General features: G+C 34.2%; 2 protein-coding genes across 2 annotated transcripts; one reads left to right on the top strand and one right to left on the bottom strand.

The window, feature by feature from the left end:
- Positions 1–441: 441 nt before the first annotated feature.
- LOC120207875 (probable inactive receptor kinase At2g26730) lies at positions 442–2359 on the top strand. Its single transcript, XM_039207290.1, has 2 exons — positions 442–1723; positions 1802–2359. Exons 1-2 carry the CDS (start codon positions 442–444, stop codon positions 2353–2355), a joined length of 1836 nt encoding a protein of 611 aa, XP_039063221.1. The 3' UTR covers positions 2356–2359.
- A 280-nt stretch (positions 2360–2639) lies between these two features.
- On the bottom strand, positions 2640–5672 carry LOC120207873 (probable alpha,alpha-trehalose-phosphate synthase [UDP-forming] 9). The gene is made up of 4 exons (XM_039207289.1): positions 5591–5672; positions 3560–5542; positions 3128–3401; positions 2640–3044 (listed from the first exon to the last, which is right to left on the bottom strand). The coding sequence occupies exons 2-4, from the start codon at positions 5539–5541 to the stop codon at positions 2718–2720; spliced, it is 2583 nt and encodes an 860-aa protein (XP_039063220.1). The 5' UTR covers position 5542; positions 5591–5672; the 3' UTR covers positions 2640–2717.
- Between the last annotated feature and the right edge of the window lie 17060 nt (positions 5673–22732).

Below are 22732 nucleotides of genomic sequence, written 5' to 3'. Positions count from 1 at the left end.
ATTTCAATAATCTTTTATTCCTTTAACCAAACACAGTAATCTTACATCCCTGTTAAACCAACCAAACACAAAATAAAACATTCCCAGTAATCCTATTCCCTGGTAATCTTTTATTCCCACTGGTAATCTTACATTCCGTGAACCAAACGCACTCTAAGTCTTTTGTAGAGCAGAAGACTTGGCTAGCGTGACGCCAACTGATAAAGACATTGACTATTTCACTTTGCCGGCCGCCGATTGTTGAAGCGCCACTCATGTTGTTTGGCTCATTCACCACCCTTTCTTCCATAACATAACAAACCATTTTCGGGCATTTGGCAATCGAATGTGGCCATTATGCCACAGTTCCCTCCTTGTTCTTTTCTGTTTGTCCTAATGAAGCATACCCCTTTTTTCTTCTTATTAAGCAGAACAAGGTCACACTTTTCTTGTTCATCAAGAATGAATCGTGTTTCGATTCGAATATTACCCGTTTTCTTCTTCCTCCTCTTCTATGTCTCGGTTTCGGAAGACGAACAAGTGAAGCGATCACTTGTGGGATTCATGGACAGACTTGCAGCTGGAAATGTACAAAGAGATAAAAGTTGGGGTTGGAACATGACTTCAGATCCCTGCAAAGACAAATGGCTCGGTGTGTCATGTGATTCGCAGTCGAAATCCGTCAAGAAAGTGGTTCTCGAACGGCTAAATCTCACCGGTGTTCTTGATATCGGTTCTGCTTGCAGGGCGAGTTCCCTCTCGGTGCTTAGCCTAAATGAAAACAATGTCGTCGGATCGATATCGGAAGAGATGGGGTATTGCAGACATTTGACACACCTTTATTTAAGTGGTAACCAAATATCTGGTTACCTTCCTGAATCTCTGAAACAGTTGGGTGACTTGAAGAGGTTCGATGTATCCGACAATAACTTGTCCGGCAAGGTACCTGATATCTCTGGAATTTCCGGGCTAATTACTTTCCTTGCTCAGAACAATGAACTTAGTGGGGAGGTACCAAATCTTGACTTCTCCAATCTGCAGCAGTTCAACATCTCCAACAACAACTTCAGTGGTCCGATTCCCGATGTCAAAGGGAGGTTCTCTGCCGACAGTTTTTCAGGTAATCCTGGACTTTGTGGAGAATTAGTCTCAAGGCCATGTCCTCCATCAACACGGAAATCCGGAGATTCATCGGCCAAACACTTCGCTATGTACTCTGGTTATGCGGCTGTTGGCCTTATTGCCATGTTATTCATCGCCTTTAAACTAGTCAGTAAAATGAAGCCGAAGCAAGACACGATAGCAGTGGAAGCAAACACTAGCAGGCTCAGCAACAAGACCAGTAGTACATCCAACGAGTCGAAGATAACCGAGAATAAATCGGAGTATTCAATAAGTTCTGTCGAGAGCGGAGCGGCCTTATCATCCCTCATAGTGCTTACAAGTTCAACGGTCCAAGGTTTAAGATTCGAGGACCTGCTTCGAGCACCGGCCGAACTGCTTGGAAAGGGGAAACACGGAAGCCTTTACAAGGTAATGCTCGATAATGGGGCAACAACGTTGGCAGTGAAGAGGATAAGAGAGTGGAACATTACGAGTGAAGAGTTGAAGAGGAGAATGCAAAGGCTGGACCAGGCAAGGCATCCGAATGTATTGGCACCGGTCGCATTTTATTGTTCCAGGCAAGAGAAGCTCTTGGTTTATGAATATCAACCCAATGGCAGCCTTTTCAGGCTACTCCATGGTAACTTCATTCTCAACAATTTGATTATACCAATTCGAGTTTTAAATTCTCAAAAAATATATTCGATTGTTGATTCAGGATCGGAAAGTGGCCAGGCATTCGAGTGGGAAAGCAGATTGAATGTTGCAGCCATAGTTGCAGAGGCATTGGCATTTATGCATGGGGAGCTTGGTGAAGATGGAATCGCTCATGGTAACCTCAAATCCACAAACATTTTGTTCAATCAAAACATGGATCCCGGCATCAGTGAATATGGCCTAATGGTGTTCCAACACCAATCATTCGATCTTCAATCCGACAACATCAGCAACAATGCCTATGGGAGCTTTAAAGCTGACATCTACGGTTTCGGGGTGATTCTTCTTGAACTTCTCACGAGGAAGCCGGTCCAGGCTAATGGGATCGACTTGGCTCGATGGGTGCACTCGGTGGTTACGGAGGAATGGACTGTCGAAGTCTTTGACAAGGCCTTGATCTCACAGGGTGCAAGTGAAGAGAGGATGTTGAACCTCTTGCAGATAGCTCTCAAGTGCATAAATCTGAACCCATACGAAAGGCCTAACATGAATCAAGTTGCACTAATGATCAATACACTAAAAGATGAGGAAGATAGATCCAGCTCCGATCCATAAACAAGAGAATCAATCGTATCGAGTCGAACAATTCTTTACTTAAAAATCTGTCATGGCATGAAATTGGATTAACATTTATTGATATATTCTACAAAACTTCAAACCTGTAGTTATTTGTACACAAAGTAAATGAAGCCTTCATGTCGGTAAAACTACCTACGACAATGCATCTAACCCGAGAAATACTGAGTCAGCATCCGAAAATACTTACGTCAACTGTGTTTGTCACCTAAAAGTTCACTGTGTTTCCATTTCTGTATTATTAACTCTTGTCAGGCTAAGCCGCCATGAATCTATTCTTTAACCTAAACCATGTCAATTCATGCCACTCTAATCCAAAGCACAACCAAATACATCATGTTTCAAGAACAACTTTCAAAACAAACTTCGGTTCTTGTGCCGCTTGTTGCCGTTATTGAGCTTGAAGCAGCAGCCAAGCTACGAAGTAACGACAATACGTCACTAGTATCATGTAGATAATAGCTAGCTTTGCTTGGTTTCTGACCAACAGTGCAAGCAAATACTTCTGGAGGAACAGGGAGAGATGATATGCAAGCTGCATTTGATATAGTTTCAAACATGTCTTCATCTGATCGATCATCACCGATGCACAAGACAAAATCTGGTGGTTTCCCATTACTTGTCATGGTGGAAAGAATTTTCTCCGTAACAAAGCCTTTGGTAACTCCCTGGCACATCAAATGGCCAATGTTAAGCAGAACCATGAAAGAAGATTAGGGTGAATAACAAAGCACTTAAAATGGATTTATACCTGTGCCTTCACTTCAACAATTTGACGGCCCCTTTTAACAACAACCGGCTCATTGGCAAGGACACTTTCCAGATGATCCAGTAGTTCCTTCGCTTGACAAGATCCAAAATCAGGTGGAGCATCTTGATAGTGCCATACCAAGGCACTCTCCTTGGACTCTATATAGGAGCCATCAGTCGCCTCCGCATACAATTTCATCACTGGTTCAGCAATTCTTTTCCATCCAAAGTCTGCAGCAACTGGAATAGTTTCCCACTTGGATGACCTACTCCACCTACAAGGCAAAAGAACATTAAAAAAAATGTAAGCCTGCACCTTAAAGCGTAATACAAAGAGTTGCATTGTATTTATACAACACAAATCTCTCATAATCCATTCACAACAGAGCCAAAAGTATCAAAGATAGATTTCAAATGTACAACTGAAATGTACCTTATGAAGTATCCATGCTCGGCAGCTATACCTATATTCTCACATTGTACAAACCAGTCACTCAGGGAGTTTTGCCCCCTACCACTAACTATAAAGACGGTGTTCTTGGGGTCACTGCATAGATTGTTCAGAACCAATATAACCTCAGGACTAGGGCTTTTAGTAATTGACGAATGGGGCACCAATGTCCCATCATAATCCAAAAAAATGGCTCTTCTGCATGTCCTTCCATGAGCAGAGACAATGTTTTCTTCGGAAAGCTTTCTAAAAGTTGGAGAAAGGGACAATGTCCTGAAATTCAGTCCAAAACCAAAACCCCAGCAATTTTTGCTGTAATGCTCTTTGCATGCCCTCCCCAAATCTTGTATAAAACTCTGGGCCCAATAACCAACATCATGAGAACTCACAAAGCGATAGTGCTTCTCATGCCGCAGTTGCTTCTCAACGTCAGGCATAGTGATGGCCATGTTTAATGCATCAGCTACATCATCAATGTTCCAAGGATTAACCCTGATTGCCCCACTTAGGGACGGTGAACAACCTATAAACTCTGAGACAACAAGCATGCTCGTACGAGGAGATCCAGCAGCAATTTGCAAAGCTTCATCCATGTTGGAAGTCCCCTGTCTACAAACGGTGTACTTGTATGGAACTAGGTTCATTCCATCCCTCAGTGCATTTACAATACAACAATCTGCAAATGCATAATAAGCAGTTTTCTCACAGGAAGTGACACAGCGATCAATCAGGACCACCGGTTCATATCCTGAAAAACCGAAAGCATTATTTATCCTTTGAGTACTCTCGTATACTTCCCTTTTTGCTTCCTGAACATCTTTCCCAGTGCTTCTTGCAGGATTTACAATTTGAACAAGGACTACATTGCCTTGCAACTCTTGATGCTGTTGTAAGAGCCGTTCCATAGCTAATACTTTTAGGCTAATGCCTTTAAATATATCCATGTCATCAACACCAACGATAAGCTTTTTCCCCTCGAACTTCTGAACAATTTCTTTGACCTTAGTAGAAGAAGATGGGTGATTCAGTGCAGATTGGAGTTGGCCCATGTGAATCCCAACAGGCAAAATTTTTATGTAGACAGTACGACCAAAATATTCAAGTCCAATGTGTCCTCTCTTCGATTCATAGTCAAGGCCAAGCATTCTGCTGCAGCATGAAAGGAAGTGGCGAGCATAATCAAATGTATGAAAACCAATCAAGTCTGCATTAAGCAGTGCTTTTAAAATTTCATCCCTGACTGGCAGTGTCCGGTATATTTCTGAGGATGGGAATGGGCAGTGAAGGAAAAATCCAAGCTTAACTCGATGAAAACGTTTCCTCAAAAATGTCGGGAAAACCATAAGGTGATAATCATGAACCCACACATAATCCTCTTCTGGATTGATTACCTCCACTATCTTCTCTGCAAATATCTTATTGGCAGAAAGATAAGCTTGCCAAAGCAACTTGTCAAAACGATTACCATACTCGGGGCACATAGGTAGCATGTAATGAAAAAGGGACCATAAATAATGCTTACAAAACCCATGGTAAAACCTTTTCTGAAGGTCAGGAGGAAGAAATGTGGGCACACAATTGAATTCCTCTAACAATATCCCAGAAACTTCATCTTGTTCACTCAAATCCACATCAACCTTCAAGGACCCGACATAGACAACTTTAGTATCAGATGAAAAGCCGTCCTTCATTTGTAACAGAAGCGAATCTTCTTCAAAACTGAACGACCATCCACCAGATTTTATATCCCTTTGAGCTTGTAAAGGAAGAAAATTTGCCACGATAATTTTCTTTCCGCGGCATTCAGAAGAGGCAGCATCTCCATCATTCGTTTCCCAACCATCTACGTCAGAGACAATTCCAGGATCAGTCATAACCCGAGGTAATCTTCTAGGAGTTTGTGAGGAATTAAACATGTCCCCGGATACCAAGTCCGACAAGTTTATGCAAGAACTTGATACCATTATCCCCTCAATACTCTTATCTGTCACTGTTGACGACTAATGAACCAAAATCCTTCCTACAAAAGAGATTTTGAGAAGGATGTTGAATTATAAGGAACCAAAGACCTGCAAGAAATTGGAAAAGAACATTCATCACATTGTGCAATATAAGGCCACCTATTAAGAATGAAAATAAGAAAAGAAAAGTAAACAATCAAGAGAAACTATAACTAAAAGAAACAAACAAGAAATCTAAAACATTCCATGAGACAGTAAGCCTACAAGCAGGTTTAATACACTGTCTTGCATCAAAGAGATACAGAGTAAATTTGACTTCAGAATACCTTGAAACAGCATCATTTCATGTCACTAGAGCATTTTTCATGCCTAAATCTTTACCTAAGATCAAACTAGTAGAAAATGAAAGCAAAATAAGGGACAAAAACAATAGATTCTCAGAAAATGGGGATTACCTCATGCATAGTAACCCTAAAATATGTATTTTGTTTTTCCTTTTTTGTATGATTAGCAGCCTTAACCTTAATGGTTTTTAACCCATTAAATCTTTAAATATTATCTTACATTCCTATGTAAAATAAGTAGTTTCCACATTTACGAAACATTGCATTATCAGTAATTGTAAGTTAACTATAAAGATTAAAATCCATTCTTTAATTTCGAAAAGTATATTTTTAACGATCATCGAAAAACTACATTGTACATATGTCAAACTACTTCAAAAGAAGAATACAAAAGTCTCACCAAGTGGTCTGAGTCTATTAAGTATCAAATAAGCACACTGCACATATGTAAATCTATTAACCATAGGAGACTATTATGAAGTGACTTTGAAAATATCTAATGGCTAAGCATCACTCAAACAGAATGCAAATATCCCCCAAAGTTTGGCCACTAGTTCCAACTTAGAAAACCAATTTTAGTTTGGATCAATAAAACGGGACATCTAACTCATACAAGAAGAAATACATACTTTCATGTTATGATCTACTCATGAAAGAAGAGGAAAAGTATACCTGAAAAGAGAAGTACAAAACAGAAATGGAAAATATCGAATACAAGAGGGAAAATGCACACTAAAAAAACGCCATACCTAATTTTGTTCGCCGCGAGCTCTCAACAAAACCTACCTATTGGTGTACACCCTACATGGCCTTTTATATGCGAGTAGCACTCTACTTGTTTTCTTCAAATTAATTGTCCAGATAGACTCTATTCAGGGAATTCAATGTGAAAAGTATTCTTTTAACCCATTGGGGAATCAAATTAATTTCCTTCTAGTCATGTACTAAAAACGCGTTCGTTTAACTTGTTTTATTCGAGCAGGCTCATTAAATCACTTAACCGTTTTCCGAGTATGGCCAGGACAATTAAATGATAAATCAACAAATTTGCGAAAAATTACCAAATCATTCACAGTCCTTATCTAATATAATGATATCTTCTGCAATGAAACCGAAACCTTCTTAAATAGAACCACGAGAATGAAAAATGAAAGAAAACAGATTATATATATATTCCTTCTAATATAAGTTTCATGGCATTGCGAGGCAAACATGATCTCCTCATTTATCAGTTTATCTGTCAAATTATTGTAGACAAAAGGAAGATGTCTAAATAAAATGGCAAATGTCATTTCCATGAGGTCACATTATCTTTAATGATTATGACTCACTAATTTGCAAATCAAAGGGCATGAAATGATAGCATAAATGTAGTTCTCCTTGGCCTTTTCAGGTTAGATTTTTATTTCATTTCTAAAATTCTCCAGGAGTACCTCGTATCATTTTACCTTGTTCCCCAAGGAATTAACTACAACGAAAACTAATCCCGATTTACATAATATTTCACTTATTAGTAAACTTTTCTTTATTGTTTTTCTTGAATTGTATTGAAAACTAGTCCGAATCTAAAAGACAAACAACTGCCTATAAGGAAATTCTTTCTAGTCCTCATCAAAGTTTCATTAAATCAAGAACCAAAGAAGATTGCGATGTAATTGATTATAAATAACTCGAACTTATTCGAAGGAAACAAGCAGAAACAGAAGGATGAAAATTGCCTAACATCCAGCAGCTAAGCTCCTAACTCATAGGAAACGTGTTCATCAGTGCAGATAATGGCTCCACTACAATAGAAACAAAAGAACACTCAAATACACAAGAAAGTTCAAAACTTACTCTCCTAATCATCAAGATTACTAGAATCCCAATGTATATTTACACATGCAGATAAAAAGATAACTAATAAAGCACATATTCTATTCAAAACACACATGAACAGAATGTTACCTTTTGCAGAATGTCCAGCCCTGAGTAACAGTAATTTTATCAAACTCTTCAAGGGCAATGTAGAGCAATTTCCCTGCAAGAAAGATGATTACTTTTTTCTATCAGGAAAAACAAAAGTTAATCTTCTAAACATGATTGCTGTAAAACTAAAAGAAAATCTCATAACCCCATTTTCTCATTGCTTCCCTTATAACTTTCCAAGCATCCAAACACAACACCAATAAGAAAAGAACCCTTTACAAGACCAACGTGTATGGATTGGATTAGATAAAACTTACATAATAAAAGAAGTTGATAAAACAGGAAAGATAGAGGAAAAAAGAAAGAAAAGGAGGCGTTAGGTTCAAAACTGGTGAGATTTTGAAAGAGTTTTGAAGGGTTGGAAACCGACTAAAACCCCAAGAAGAAGAAGGGTTAGTCCCATTCAACAATGGAAGGTGCAAAATAATGAGATTATATAATACAAGTCAGCAGAAAAAGCAAAGAGAAAAAGAAGAAAAAAAAGATTTAGAGAGAGAGAGAGAGAGAGAGACAGCAGTCAGCACACCAATTTCCAGTCCAAAGCATATACAGTTAGATTACAAGTATGGTTTTGTCTTACGTTATAGTCCTTCCATTTTCTCTTCCTTCTTATACCCCTTTTCTTCTTCTTTTACGTTCCTGACATTTTCCTCTTATCTACTATTCTGCCCTTTTATTATTACTTAGGGTAAACTATAACTTTAGTATCTCAACTACAACTTTTTCTCTGTTTTGGTCATTAAACTATTTTTTATTTCAAAATTATACTTAACGTTACGTTTTGATTTTATTATGGACATCTACTGTTAAAAAATTAACAAAACTACTGATGTGGGATTTTTTTCAATGATAAGGTGATATTATCTTATGGTGACATGTTAGTATCACAGTTATTTTTTAACGGTGGGTAACTAAAATATAATATTAGATATGATTTTGAAATAAAAAATAGTTGGATGAACAAAATAAACAAAAGTGATAGTTTGAGCACTAAACCTCTAGTTTACCCTTATTATTACTTAAAGTAGGCCTGACAATGCGCCATGAAATGTGTATGACATAACGTATCATATAAATACGAATGGATCAAATTTTATACTCCACGTTGCTAATTTATCAAAAGTTATATTTGACTAGGATCTTATCTAAATTTTAAATAATACATTTTAAACTAATCATCAAAAGTAATAATTATAACGGTTATTAAATATTGTTAATTATAATCTAATCATTAAAAAAAGGGTTAATTGTTAACAGTTAATCGTTATTAACTGTTATGTTATAAGATAACACAACTTAAAATTTTCAAAATTTCATAAAATTTATGATGATAAAAAAAATATATATTTGTCAAAGTCTTATTTATTTGTAAATGCATTTTATTTTATAGAAATATGTATTATAAGGTATATTCATTTTTTATAGTTTAAAATTTTACGTGTATATTCATGGTCGGCTAATCGTACTGTTTAACACAAACGATCGGTTAACCGTTATAACGATTATTAAATTTTATTAACAATAGCATAACCCCTTCTAAAATTATAAATTCATACAATTAAAAAAGGATAAATTATTTATTTAGTTATTCATTTATTATTTTATTTCTATTTTGGTTATCTTATTATTATTATTTATAAAATCATACTTAATGTTGTATTTTGTTTCATTTTTTGGTTATCCGCCATTAAAAAGTTAACAGCAATGCTAATGTGGTATTTTTAAATTATTTTTACTTTACACTTAATTATTTATTTATTATTTTTTACAAGATGGGGTATGTTAAATCTAACATGGTCCCTCTTTAAATTTTTTAATGTTTTCTATTTATAATTTGACGTACTTATTATATAGTTTATTAAACTAATAAAGAACAATTTACAAACAAATTTATTTAGTTTTGCTTTGTAACATCTCAATCCAGTCCGACTCGAAGATCCATGGATTACGATGTCACACGGAACCACCGAAATAGTCAACCCAAAAATTTCTTTTTCAAAATAGTTTATGATTATCAAAATCATTCATCATAATCGGAATAAAATTTACAAAATCCGAGAGTCTCCCAAAATACGTACAATATAACCATAAAGTTTAAAATAAACAATAGAGTTATGATTCAGATACACAGGGTCCATATAGAATACATGCCCTCTATAAATACTTAAGACATACTCTGCAAAACGACTGGTCTGGAACGGTCGATTGTAATAGGTTCCCTCAACGATCCTCTACTAACTTGTGCATGGAAACACATTCCATACACAGACCCCATAGCTCACTGCCATGAAAATAACTATGCAATACTACATAATTTCCTTACATGAACATGTCGGAATGCAAAGTCAAACATGCATAAGTATATATCAAACATGAGATAGGCCAAGTGGTGTGATCAAAGGAATTTACGTGCACCTCGGATAACACATTAGCCTATCTGAAATGTGATAGCTTTGGGGTAAGAACCAAAATTTACGTGCGTCGAAACTTATAGCCCTTAGTATACTCGGGTCCTCGAGAGGTCGGGGTGAGGTTCAAAATTTACATGCATCGAAAACTCATATCTGGTACCTAGTTGTTTTACACCTATTCAATCCCATTTATGGTCATACTATGGGTCCAGGGCCTCTCGAGCAACGTTTTGACCAAAACGGACTGAAAGTATCGATACTAGCCCAAGAGTATCGATACTCCTGAAAAAGTTTCGATACTTTATGTAAGTACCGATACTTTTATATATTTTGTTCTGCCCAGTTTTGAAACTTTCTGGGAGTTTCGAAACTATGACCCAAAGTTCCGATACTCTTGAAAGAGAATCGATACTCTTGCCCAGAAACTCATGAATTTGCCCAAAACGAAGAACAAGTATCGATATTATCCCTATAATATTGATACTCTACCTACATGAGTCATAAAACTAGTACTAAAAACTTTATTTTTCAATCCCAAAGACCTTAGCGGAGTCCCCAAACATGCTTAAAGTTTTATTTGATCAATAGGGATCATAATAGAGGTTTATTAACATACTTATAACATAAAATGAACAATCTACCATGGAAATTACTAAACATGTTTTAAACTTAACTTTCTAACACATCTTAACTTTCCATGATTTACTCTTGGTATGAGAAAGCTATAACTGTATTACCTTATTGCCTTGGCTGATAAAACACCTCTTGAATCGACTATGATTTACCTTACCTTCAGAAAAACCCAATTTGAAAACTAATTCTAAAACTTACAAAATGAAGGTTAAAACAAAGCTTGAAGGATGGAGAGAAACATTCTTACCTTGGCTACAACAAACTAAGCTTAAATCCTTAAAACTTTGCACTTAAGAATTGAAGAAGAAAAGAGAAAATGATGAAGGAGAAGAGAATAATGTTTGGTGAGAAAATGTGGGGTGGTTAACATAAACATGATATAAAAATGGGAGGGTTTTAAACTTTAAAACAATAAGGGAAAATTACAATATTATCCCCTTTACTTTCTCTTACATAAAACACTGATCACCTATCACCCAATCTTTTGAGCCCAACACAAGCCCACTAACACTAAACTTGGTCCAACTGATTTATAAAGTCTTTTGGGCTCAACTTTGGGTCTCGGGTTGAGCCAAACTACTTTTGGGCTCAACTTTGGGTCTCGAGTTGAGCCAAACTACTAACTCAGGATTTGGGGTGTTACATAACCCACCAGCATAATGTTTCAAGGACTGGCTCAATGACATAATGTAAACGGGTATTCAATACACAAAATATAACTAAAACTACTATGGGATCAAATTTTATCATATCTCAGTCAATAAATTAACGTTCATCTTAGACAATTGCCAAATTTTTAACATAAAAACATGAGTTTGGAATATATGAATAGTCGAGTCACCAATTTGCAAGTTTTAATAGTCGAAGGACTCAACAAAACATCACATGTAGTTGGAGGACCATTTTGTAACTTTTAATAATTAAAGGATTTACAAATAATTACTTTATAATCGAGAGACCTGTAATATCCCAAACATCGGGTTAGTGACTAAAATGTAAGAAATTAAAAATTTAATGGTTTAAGTGGAATACTTGATTCATTCAAGGACTAATTTCAAAAATTTTGATTAGGATTTGTTATCAAATATAAAATATTGGAGGGGAATTAAGGTCTTTTTGAAGAAAAGAAATTTTAATTCCCTTTTAAGAGTTATAAAAACGTGGAGTTTGAAAGAGGAAAGGAAAAGTCTAGAACTTCTTCTTGTTTCTCTTTCCGTGAGCTCCATTTTAAGGTGAGTTGATTTCAAATTGTTCGTTCTTTGAATTCTTAAGTTGGTTCTTGTTCTTTGGGTGATTTATAAGCTTAAGGGAGGCCTTAGGGAGATTAAACTAAAAGATGATTGAGTTAGTGATGATTTTGTAAAGTGGGATTTTAAAGGAATTGTTGATATGGTTTAGTTTTTGGATTTCTATTGGTAAATTTGACTTGTCAAGGGTCTAACTAAGGACTTAGGAGTATTAGGAATGTTTAAGAACATATTTGAAAATATGATATGATTTTTAGATTCAAGAGTACTAGTGAGCTTTTTGAATTTTGAGAAGTTTTAAAGTGCGATAAGTTGGTTTGGACAAGTGAAGTTAAATTTAAAGGCATAAAAGGAGATAAAATTAGGAGATTTGGGTGAGTTTTGGTTAAATTTCGAATGGAAATGGTAATTTCTGAGCAAGGGTATAGGAATTGGAAGAACAATATCGATACTTTAAGGCAAAACTGGTTTGAGTTCGAGGATCAGTATCGGTATTGATTCAATGAGGTATCGTTACTGAAATAGGGGTATCGATACTAAGAGTAAGGTATCGATACCATTATCAAGTTTAAAATTCTAGAATGCCAAAATGGTATTGGTACCAAAGTGGGTATCTATATCATAGAAGGGAAGTATAGGTACTTAGGAGGAGTACCAATACTAGTGCCCCTGAAATAATAAATTAGGTGTTTCTTTCAGTTTAAGATATTATGATTGGTTAATAAGTAATATGAATTTTGATATTCAATTCAATTGTATTATTGAGTAGACATTGAAAGACGACAAATTCTGGATGATTCAACGTTATAAATTATCGATCAAAAGTGATAAGGTTTCGTTTAGGACTTCAGTAAGGCAAAGGTGAGTGCAACTCATTTATTTTATATTAGATTCTAGGGAGGCTTGCGATAAGCCAACCTCAGAGTTTTTGATCGAAAACATTTCAATTTCTTTATTGCTATAATTTTTCAATGTTTTATTCAAGTTATATTACTTAAGCTACGTTTTGATGGTTATGTGGATATGATTATGAGAATGTGATATGTGAAAATGTGTATACGAAAATACTTGATGTGAAAGTGCATATGTGAAAAGGACACATTATAAATAACGAAATAAGAAATAATTATGTGATTAAAAAACAAGGTATATGTATGAGGATTATAGGTATAGTTGCATGCTAAGAATCGAGGGTTCTATGTGGTCATTTGGGACAAACCTATGTGGTTTTTAGGGACAAAACCTATGTGGTCCTTTGGGATAAAACTATGTGGTCCTTCGAGACAAATATGTGGCACTTCGGTGTAATTATGTGAGCTATGGTGACAATATTAGTGCACAACCTCAATATACTAAAATACCTAGAGTTCTCAGTAATATACATTGGACCTTTGAACCTAAGGTTATATAATCCGAACAAGGTATAAAAGTATACACTCTTGTTATGAAAAGTTATTTGAATCCCTTATAAATTGTATTTCTATGAAATTAATAAGAACTATTATATAATGTTCTATTTGACTCGTACTTGCCTCACTAAGTCAACGACTTAGCGTGTGATTGTTTCACATGTAGGTTTGAAGAAAACAAAAGATTGAGGATATGTGAGGACAATATACTCCCGTAAAGATCATATTAGAACAATTTAAATGTAGGTTTCTTGTAAATTTTTAAACTGTTGGCATGTACTACAAGTTTAAATTGAAATGCTCTGATCTATTTTGTAAACTTATACTTTTGTATTAATGTAAATTATTAATGGTTTATTTAAGTATGAATGCAAGTTTTTATTATTTACTTTAATTCAAGGGTTCCACCTTCATAATACGAATAAAAGTTTAAATTTTTCCTTACTTATTAATAGTCAATGTGACACCTCAAACTCGTATTCGGGTCGGGTACGGGTTAAGGGTGTTACATTTAATGATATCAGAACTATGGTTTCATTGATTTTTGGTTCGAACTGAAGTCGTTTTTGGTTTTAAAAAGTGTATATGCCAACTAAGATTTTAGTTTTTCTGATCTGATAAGGTAATTAGTATGTTTTCCTTATTAATTAAATAGTGATTTGATCTTATTAGATGTCGGACTTTGAGGGCTCTCGAAGTGAAGCGGGAGATAGAAATGAAGGTAGTAGTAACTCGCCTGCCTCGAGTAGGCAATGTGAGGGACATGCACATCAGGAAGTGCCTGTACAAGATCAAGAAACCTTTTTCCAGACATTGGAAGTAATTTTGATGTATTTTCAACCGTCTGCCACCTCAGCTCCTAATATGAATGTGGCTAAGGAGCTTAGAAGTCTGGGAACACCCAAATTTAAAAGAGAAGATGAGGAATGTCCAGTTGCTGCTGATCTGTGGCTTAATGACCTTACGATAATGCTAGAAAATCTCCATTGTTCTGAAATGGAGAAACTAGATGGGGTAGTTTCACTACTATGTGGGCAAGCGAGAATATGGTGGTCTAATGTGACGATACGAGATTTAAGGGACTAGGTGATATGGTCATTCTTTCTAGAGGAGTTTAAGAATAAGTATATAGGGGATCAGTTCATTCGTCAGATGAAGCAATAATTTATGACTTTAAAGCAAGAGAAACACATTGTGTATGAGTTCGAGTGCGAATTCAGTAAGTTGAGTAGATTTGCAATGGAGTTGGTCCCTACAGAAAAAGACTCATACGATTGGTTTGTGAAAGGTTTATGCCATCGTTTGATAGAATTTTTGTTAGCACTAAACCTCTCTTCATTCCAAGAGGTAGTGAATCGAGCCAAAGCCCTGGAGTGAGCTCAAAATGAGAGATTTGGGGAACAAAAGACTCAATGGAATAAGAGATCCGGTGCCTTGTCAAGTGCACAATTGAAGAAAAGTAGAGGTTCAAGTTTTCGACCTCAGACTAGAGCGATGTCAGCTGCATCTTCAGGTAGATGATCCAATCCTGGAAGATCCAGACAAACTCAATCACTCGAATCAGGAGTGGAAAAGTCAAATTCATGTCAGCATTGTGGGAAAAGTCATAGTGGAGTATGCCTAAGAGTCTCTGGAGGATGCTTTAAATATGGAGAGACAGGGCATTTTATTTGGGACTGCCCAATGATGATCGCAGAGCCTGCCCAAACGAAAAAATTGATTTACTTTGATTTACTTATTCTTAGATAGCTCTTTTGTGTGTGTGAATGTGGAGATTGCTCAATTATGTAAATGGTATAAGAAAAGACAGAAGGAACGCTAAAGTTAAAAGCATTTACCTAGCTTTGACTAAAATGACCACAAATCCTACCCTGAATTAACAACGTCACCATTCTAGTTAGGATATATGTGGTGGATTGGTTATATCATTACCACACCAATGTGGATTGTCGATTAAAGTAAGTTGTTTTGATAAGTTCTGACGGATCGGAAGTTAGGGTGAGTAGTGGAAGACTCAAACCCTTAGCTAATGCGATATAGATAATATCAACTAAGAAATTAATAATTCAAGGATATCAAGCTTTCATCTCTAATGTAATTGATATTCGAACTAAGGAAAGAAGATTAGAAGACATTTCGACTGTCCGAGAGTTCCTAGAAGTTTTTCCTGAGGAATTACCAGGATTGCCTCCTGATAGCTAGATCGAGTTTCAAATTGAGCTTTTGCCAGGATCAACACCAATCGTGATGGCTCCTTACCGAATAGCCACGAAGGAACTAAGTGAGTTAAAAAATCAATTACAAGAGCTTTTGGATAAGGGATTTCTCAGACCTAGTGTGTCACCTTAGGGTGTGCCGGTTCTATTTGTGAAGAAGAAAGATGGATCTATGCGTCTCTGCATTGATTATCAACAACTTAATAAGGTGACCATTAAGAATAAGTATCCTCTCTTAAGAATCAATGATTTGTTTTATCAACTAAAGGGAGCTTCGGTGTTTTCCAAGATCAATTTACGTTTTGTTTATCACCAAATGAAAATTCAAGAGAAAGACATTGTAAAGACAACTTTTAGGACACGGTATGGTCATTATGAATTTGTAGTTATGCTGTTTGGATTAACGAATGCACTTGTTGCGTTTATGGACCTCATGAATAGAATGTTTCAGCCCTATCTTGATCAGTTTGTAGTCGTCTTCATTGACAATATTTTGGTATATTCAAAGACAAATGAGGAGCATGACGCTCATCTGAGGGTGATTCTTCAAACACTGTAAAATAAGAAGCTTTATACTAAACTGTCGAAGTGTGAGTTTTGGTTATCATAAGTAATGCTTATTGGATATGTGGTTTTTGAAGAGGGGTTTTGGGTGGATCTTCATAAGGTAAAAGTTGTCTTAGATTGGGAAATTCCAAAGAATGTGTCAGAAGTTCAGATTTTCCTAGGTCTCGCAGGTTATTATCGAATATTCGTCAAGAACTTTTCGAATATATCTTTGCCTTTAACCAAACTGTTGAGGAAAGACGTATCCCTTATTTAGACTTCTGATAGTCAAAAGAGTTTTGAAGCATTGAAGAAAGTTTTGATTGAAACTCTGGTGTTAGTGCAATCAGAATCGAATAAGGATTTTACGATTTTTAGTGATGCTTCCCATAATGGTTTGAGATGTGTATTAATGCAAGACGTACAAGTAATCGCCTATGCTTTGAGACAACTTAAACCACATGAGAAGAACTATCCGACGCATGATCTTGAGTTAACAACTGTGGTATTTGCACTGAAGATTTGGCGCCACTATTTATATGGTGAGCGTTGTTATATCTATACATACCATAAAAGTTTGAAGTATCTACTAACTCAAAAAGATCTTAACCTAAGGAAAAGAAGGTGGATTGAGCTACTTAAAGACTACGATGCGATCATAGATTATTATTCCGGGAAAGCTAACGTGGTAGCGGATGCTCTTAGCCGAAAGACTTTTGCAGCTCTACGTGTGTTAGATGCCCGACTTGTATTGAAGGAAAATGGTGCTCTAGTAGCTGAGTTAAAGTTAAAGCCTTTACTCTTGGATCGAATTAGGGAAATTCAAAATGAATATGATAAGTGTTTGGCAATGATTGAACAAGTAAATAAAGTTAAAATTAAGGATTTTGAAGTAAAGTCGGATGGATGTTTATATTATGGAGATAACGTTTGTATTCCGAATAATGAGGAGTTGAAGAAGGAAATATTGGTAGAAGCTCATTGTAGTCATCTGACCATACACCAGGAGGGAACAATATGTATCAAGATCTAAGAGGGCATTTTTGGTGGCCAGGTATGAAATGAGAAATATTAGAGTTTGTTGCAAAGTGTCTCACTTGTCAACAAGTGAAAGCTGAACATCAAGTCTCTTCCATATTATTGTAATCAATCTCCATTCCTCAGTGGAAATGGGAAAGACTTACGATTGATTTTATAATAGGATTACCATTGTCACCAAGTAAAAATGATTCAATTTGGGTGATTGTGGATCGCCTCACAAAGACTGCTCATTTCATTCCTGTACAAACAGATTATTCAATGGAAAAGTATACTGAATTGTACCTCAAGGAATAATTTCAATAGTTTCTAATAGAGATCCAAGATTTACTTTGAGATTTTAGAAGTTATTACACGGGGCTATGGGTACCCGATTGAATTTTAGCACTGCTTTTCATCCTCAAACTGATGGCCAATCGAAGCGTATGATTCAGATTTTAGAAGAACCGGTTTAGATTTTAGCATGTGAAATCAAGCAGCTAAGGAAGAAGACGATTCCGTTAGTTAAAGTTCTCTGGAGAACTCATAAAGTAGAAGAGGCTACATGGAAGCGTGAAGAAAATATGAGGTGGCAATATCCCCACTTCTTTGTGCAATGAAAATTCGAGGATGAATTTTCTTAAGGAGTGGAGATTTGTAACATCCCAAACATCGGGTCAGTGACCAAAATGTAAGGAATTAAAATTTAATGGTTTAAGTGGAATAATTGATTCGTTCAAGGACTAATTTTGAAAATTTTGATCAGAATTTGTTATCAAAGATGAAATATTAGAGGGGCATTAAGGTCTTTTTGAAGAATATAAATTTTAATTCCCTTTTAAGAGTTATAAAAACGTGGAGTTTGAAAGATGAAAGGAAAATTCTGGAACTTCTTCTTCTTTCTCTTCCCGCCATTTCAAGGTGAGTTGATTTCAAATTGTTTGTTCTTTGAATTCTTAAGTTGGTTCTTGTTCTTTGGGTGATTTATAAGCTTAAGGGAGGTATTGGGGAGATTAAAACTAAAAGATGATTGAGTTAGTGATGATTTTGTAAAGTGGGATTTTAAAGGAATTGTTGATATGGTTTAGTTTTTGGATTTCTATTGGTAAATTTGACTTGTCAAGGGTCTAACTAAGGAGTTAGGAGTATTAGGAATGTTTAAGAACATATTTGAAAATATGGTATGATTTTTAAATTCAAGAGTACTAGTGAGATTTTTGAATTTTGAGGAGTTTTAAAGTGAGATAAGTTGGTTTGGATAAGTGAAGTTAAGTTTAAAGGCATAAAAGGAGATAAAAGTAGGAAATTTGGGTGAGTTTAGGTTATATTTCGAATGGAAATGGTAATTTCTGATCAAGGGTATCGGTACTGGAATAACAATATCAATACTTCAAGGTAAAACTAGTTTGAGTTCGAGGATCAGTATCGGTATTGATTAGATGAGGTATCGATACTGAAATAGGGGTATCGATACCAAGAGTAAGGTATCGATACCATTATCAAGTTTGAAATTCCAGAATTCCAAAATGGTATCAGTACCGAAGTGGGTATCGATACCATAAAAGGGAAGTATCGGTACTATAGGAGGAGTATCGATACTAGTGCGTCTGAAATGATAAATTAGGTGTTTATTTCATCTTAAGTTATTATGATTGGTTAATAATTAATATGAATTTCAATATTCATTTCGATTGTATTATTGTGTAGACATTGTGATATGATCTCGATTATATGTTTCGAGTCATATATGAGAATGCCAGATCGTGATTCCTTAGCCCTTGCTCGTGTGATGGGGCCACTTGGGTACTTCTCCGGGTCTTTGCTATTGGCGATTGTATCACATTGAAAGACGACAAATTTTGGACGATTCAATGTTATAAGTTATCGATCAAAAGTGATAAGGATTCGTTTAGGACTTCAGTGAGGCAAAGGTGAGTGCAACTCATTTATTTTATATTAGATTCAAGGGCGGCTTGCGATAAGCCAACCTCAGAGTTTTCGATCGAAAACCTTTCAATTTATTTATTGCTATAATTTTTCAATGTTTTATTCAAGTTATATTACTTAAGCTAGGTTATGATGGTTATGTGGATATGATTATTCAAATGTGATATTTGAATATGTGCATACAAAAATCTTGATGGGAAAGTGCCTATGTGAACATGACACACTATGAATAACAAAATGAAAAATAATTATGTGATTAAAAGCCCAAGGTATATATATGAGGATTAGAGGTATAGTTGGCATGCCAAGAGTTGAGGGTTCTATGTGGTCCTTCAGGACAAACCTATGTGGTCATTCGAAACAAAACTATGTGGTCTTTTAGGACAAATATGTGGCACTTCGGTGCAATGATGTGAGTTGTGGTGACAGCATTAGTGCACAACCTCAATGTACTCAAATACCTAGAGTTCTCAGTAATATACATTGGGCCTTTGAAATTAAGGTTATATAATCCAAACAAGGTATAAAAGTATATAATCTTGTTATGAAAAGTTATTTAAATCCCTTATGAATCGTGTTTCTATTAAATGAATAAGAACTATTATATAATGTTCTATTTGACTCGTACTTGCCTCACTAAGTCAACGACTTAGCGTGTGATTGTTTCACACGTAGGTTTGAAGAAAACAAAAGATCGAGGATAGGCGAGGACAACATACTCCCGCAAAGATCATATCATAACAATTTAAATGTAGGTTTCATGTAAATTTGTAAACTGTTGGTATGTACTACAAGTTTAAATTGAAATGCTCTGATATATTTTGTAAACTTATACTTTTGTATTTATGTAAATTATTAATGGTTTATTTAAGAATGACTGTAAGTTTTTATTATTTACTTTAATTCAAGGGTTCCACCTTCATAATACGAATGAAAGTTTAAATTTTCCTTACTTATTAATAATCAATGATTTGAAAAGTCAACATGACACCTCAGACTCGTATACGGGTCGGGTACGGGTTAGGGGTGTTACAAGACCATTTGTGTACTTTACCCTAATTTTTTATTAAAAATAACAAAATGGCATAGATGTAATTTTAGATAAAAAGGAGTATGTTAGTTAGTCACCAGTTCCAACGTGGATAAAATGAAGGAGACAATAAAGCCCTACCAAACTAGAAATGCTCACGTACGACAGTTTTAATATACGACTAAAAAAAGGCGCTACCAATTTTGTTATTATTTAAATAACAAAACCAGTAACAAATTACCAGAAACATTATTATTTCTATAAGTTTTGTTATTATTGGGCATTTTACTGGATTTGGTAAAGCGCTACCAATTTTGTTATTTTTTTAGTGGTTTTGTTATTGTTTGACACTTTTACCGGTAATGTTAAAAAATTGATGTTTTAGGTAATTTTTACCGGTTTTGTTATTTAAATAATAACAAAATAACACCTTATTTTAGCCTTATATTAATGTGTCGCACTGTAGAACTTCCCACATCAAATGCCATCCATTTTCACACAGTGTTTATATATACGTCCAAATCGAGTCAGTTGTAAATAAATTGTTATTGTTCTTTGAAGTCTTAGGTTCAAATATTATGAATGTCAGGGTATAAGCGTTTACTATTAAATGGTTGATAATTGTTTTTAACATATACGACCTTTTACTTACCTCAGATTAATAAAAAAATTATTTATAGAGTTATTGATATGATTTTTATTTAAAATGTGTTTTTAATAATGTGAATATTTTATGACGATATATTAATATTATCATTAAATTTTTAACAATAGATATCATAATGAAACGTAAACTAAAAGTCATATATGATTTAAAAAATAAAATCCGATTATCAAAACTTAAGAATAACAATTTAGATATTAAACATGTAATTTACACTTAATTATAATAATATTTTTGTCTAAATATATTTATCGATCAAAATATCAAGAGTGTGAATTGTTTCAATGGTTAGGTGTTAAGCCATCATTCTATCAAACTTGGGATTGATTTTCACTAGTCATTTTATGATTTATTCTTAATATATTCATTTTAAACTAAGATGATCTGATTACTTGCTATTTATTAATTTTAAAAATATTTTTTATATGACATCACATGTAAACATGTCATGCAAGTATTTTAATCCACATAAATATGTTTAGTCAATAGTAAACATCCACAATTAGTAAATTAATAGTTTTCATCCAATCATAAATTTTTTTACCCTAAAATAAAATATTAAGAGTAAAATCACTACTTCATCAAATGTTGGAGGCTATTTTTATCATTATGCCTACCTGGATAAAAAACTTTAGGACCTAAAATGAATAAGGTACAATTTAAGTACTTATCTTTGAATTAAACCTATTTTAAATAATTAAAATAATGGCAAAGTACACAAACGGTCTTCCGATTATAAGGTATTACTTTATTAAGTTTATCGATTATTAAAAATTAGGGTTAACTACACAAATGATCACTTATGTTTGTGTTTTGTCCACTTTTGGTCACTGATTTTAAAATACATAAAATATGGTCACCTTCGTTTTTATTTAAATAAGATATGGTCACTTTCATTTTTATTTAATTAAGATGTGGTCACATGCCGTTAACAATTAACAGATTAGGTGATGTGACAGTTAAATATTTTAGTATAATCACACATTTGTTCCCTATTATTTACATATTCTCTCAATTTAATCTTTTTAATAAATGAAAATAAATTATATATATATATATTTAAAAATTTTGATAAGAATAAAACATATATATTTAAATTAAAATTAAAATAAAATATTTTTAAATTAAGTGAATAATAAAATATATTTAATAAGTTAATATAAAAATATTTTTTAAAGTTAATATATATAAAATATTATGAATTTAAGTATTTATACACTAAGATACAAAATATATATACATTATGTTATCTATTTTAAACCAAGCATTGGTCGTGGCATCAATATCACGTGACAACATTCGATTGGAGGATTAAATTTATTTTAATTTATTAAAAGGATTAAATTGAGAGAATATGTAAATAACATGGACCAAATGTGTGATTATACCAAAATATTTAACTACCACATCACTTAATTTGTTAACTGTAAACGAAAGGTGACCACATCTTAATTAAATAAAAATGAAAGTGACCATATCTTATTTAAATAAAGAACGAAGGTGACCATATCTTATTTATTTTGAAATCAGTGATTAAAAGTAGACAAAACACAAACATAAGTGATCATCTGTGTAATTAACCCTAAAAATTATAAAATGATCAGTCGACTATAGAGTATTATTTTGTTGAATCCCTCAACTATTAAAAGTTATAAGATGACCACCTGACTATTCATTATGTTCTAAACTAGTCATTTTTCATTAAAAAAATTGACAGCATTTTGAGTTGAACGTTAACATGTTGTTTGTAATATCATAAAAT

The sequence above is a fragment of the Hibiscus syriacus genome, unplaced genomic scaffold, assembly GCF_006381635.1.
Source record: "Hibiscus syriacus cultivar Baekdansim isolate YM2019G1 unplaced genomic scaffold, ASM638163v2 tig00015426_pilon, whole genome shotgun sequence".
NCBI lineage: Eukaryota > Viridiplantae > Streptophyta > Magnoliopsida > Malvales > Malvaceae > Hibiscus > Hibiscus syriacus.
The sequence above is the reverse complement of the archived record's forward strand: the minus strand, read 5'-3'. Positions and strand labels throughout refer to the sequence as shown.

Bases quoted from the DNA above. Each gene is read 5' to 3' on its own strand.
- LOC120207875 (XM_039207290.1), top strand. From the start codon at position 442: ATGAATCGTGTTTCGATTCGAATATTACCCGTTTTCTTCTTCCTCCTC. The intron at 1,724-1,801 runs GTAACTTCATTC...TTGTTGATTCAG, and splicing joins CCTTTTCAGGCTACTCCATG to GATCGGAAAGTGGCCAGGCA.
- LOC120207873 (XM_039207289.1), bottom strand. From the start codon at position 5,541: ATGGTATCAAGTTCTTGCATAAACTTGTCGGACTTGGTATCCGGGGAC. The intron at 3,402-3,559 runs GTACATTTCAGT...TTTGCCTTGTAG, and splicing joins GAGCATGGATACTTCATAAG to GTGGAGTAGGTCATCCAAGT. The intron at 3,045-3,127 runs GTATAAATCCAT...TTGATGTGCCAG, and splicing joins TTGTTGAAGTGAAGGCACAG to GGAGTTACCAAAGGCTTTGT.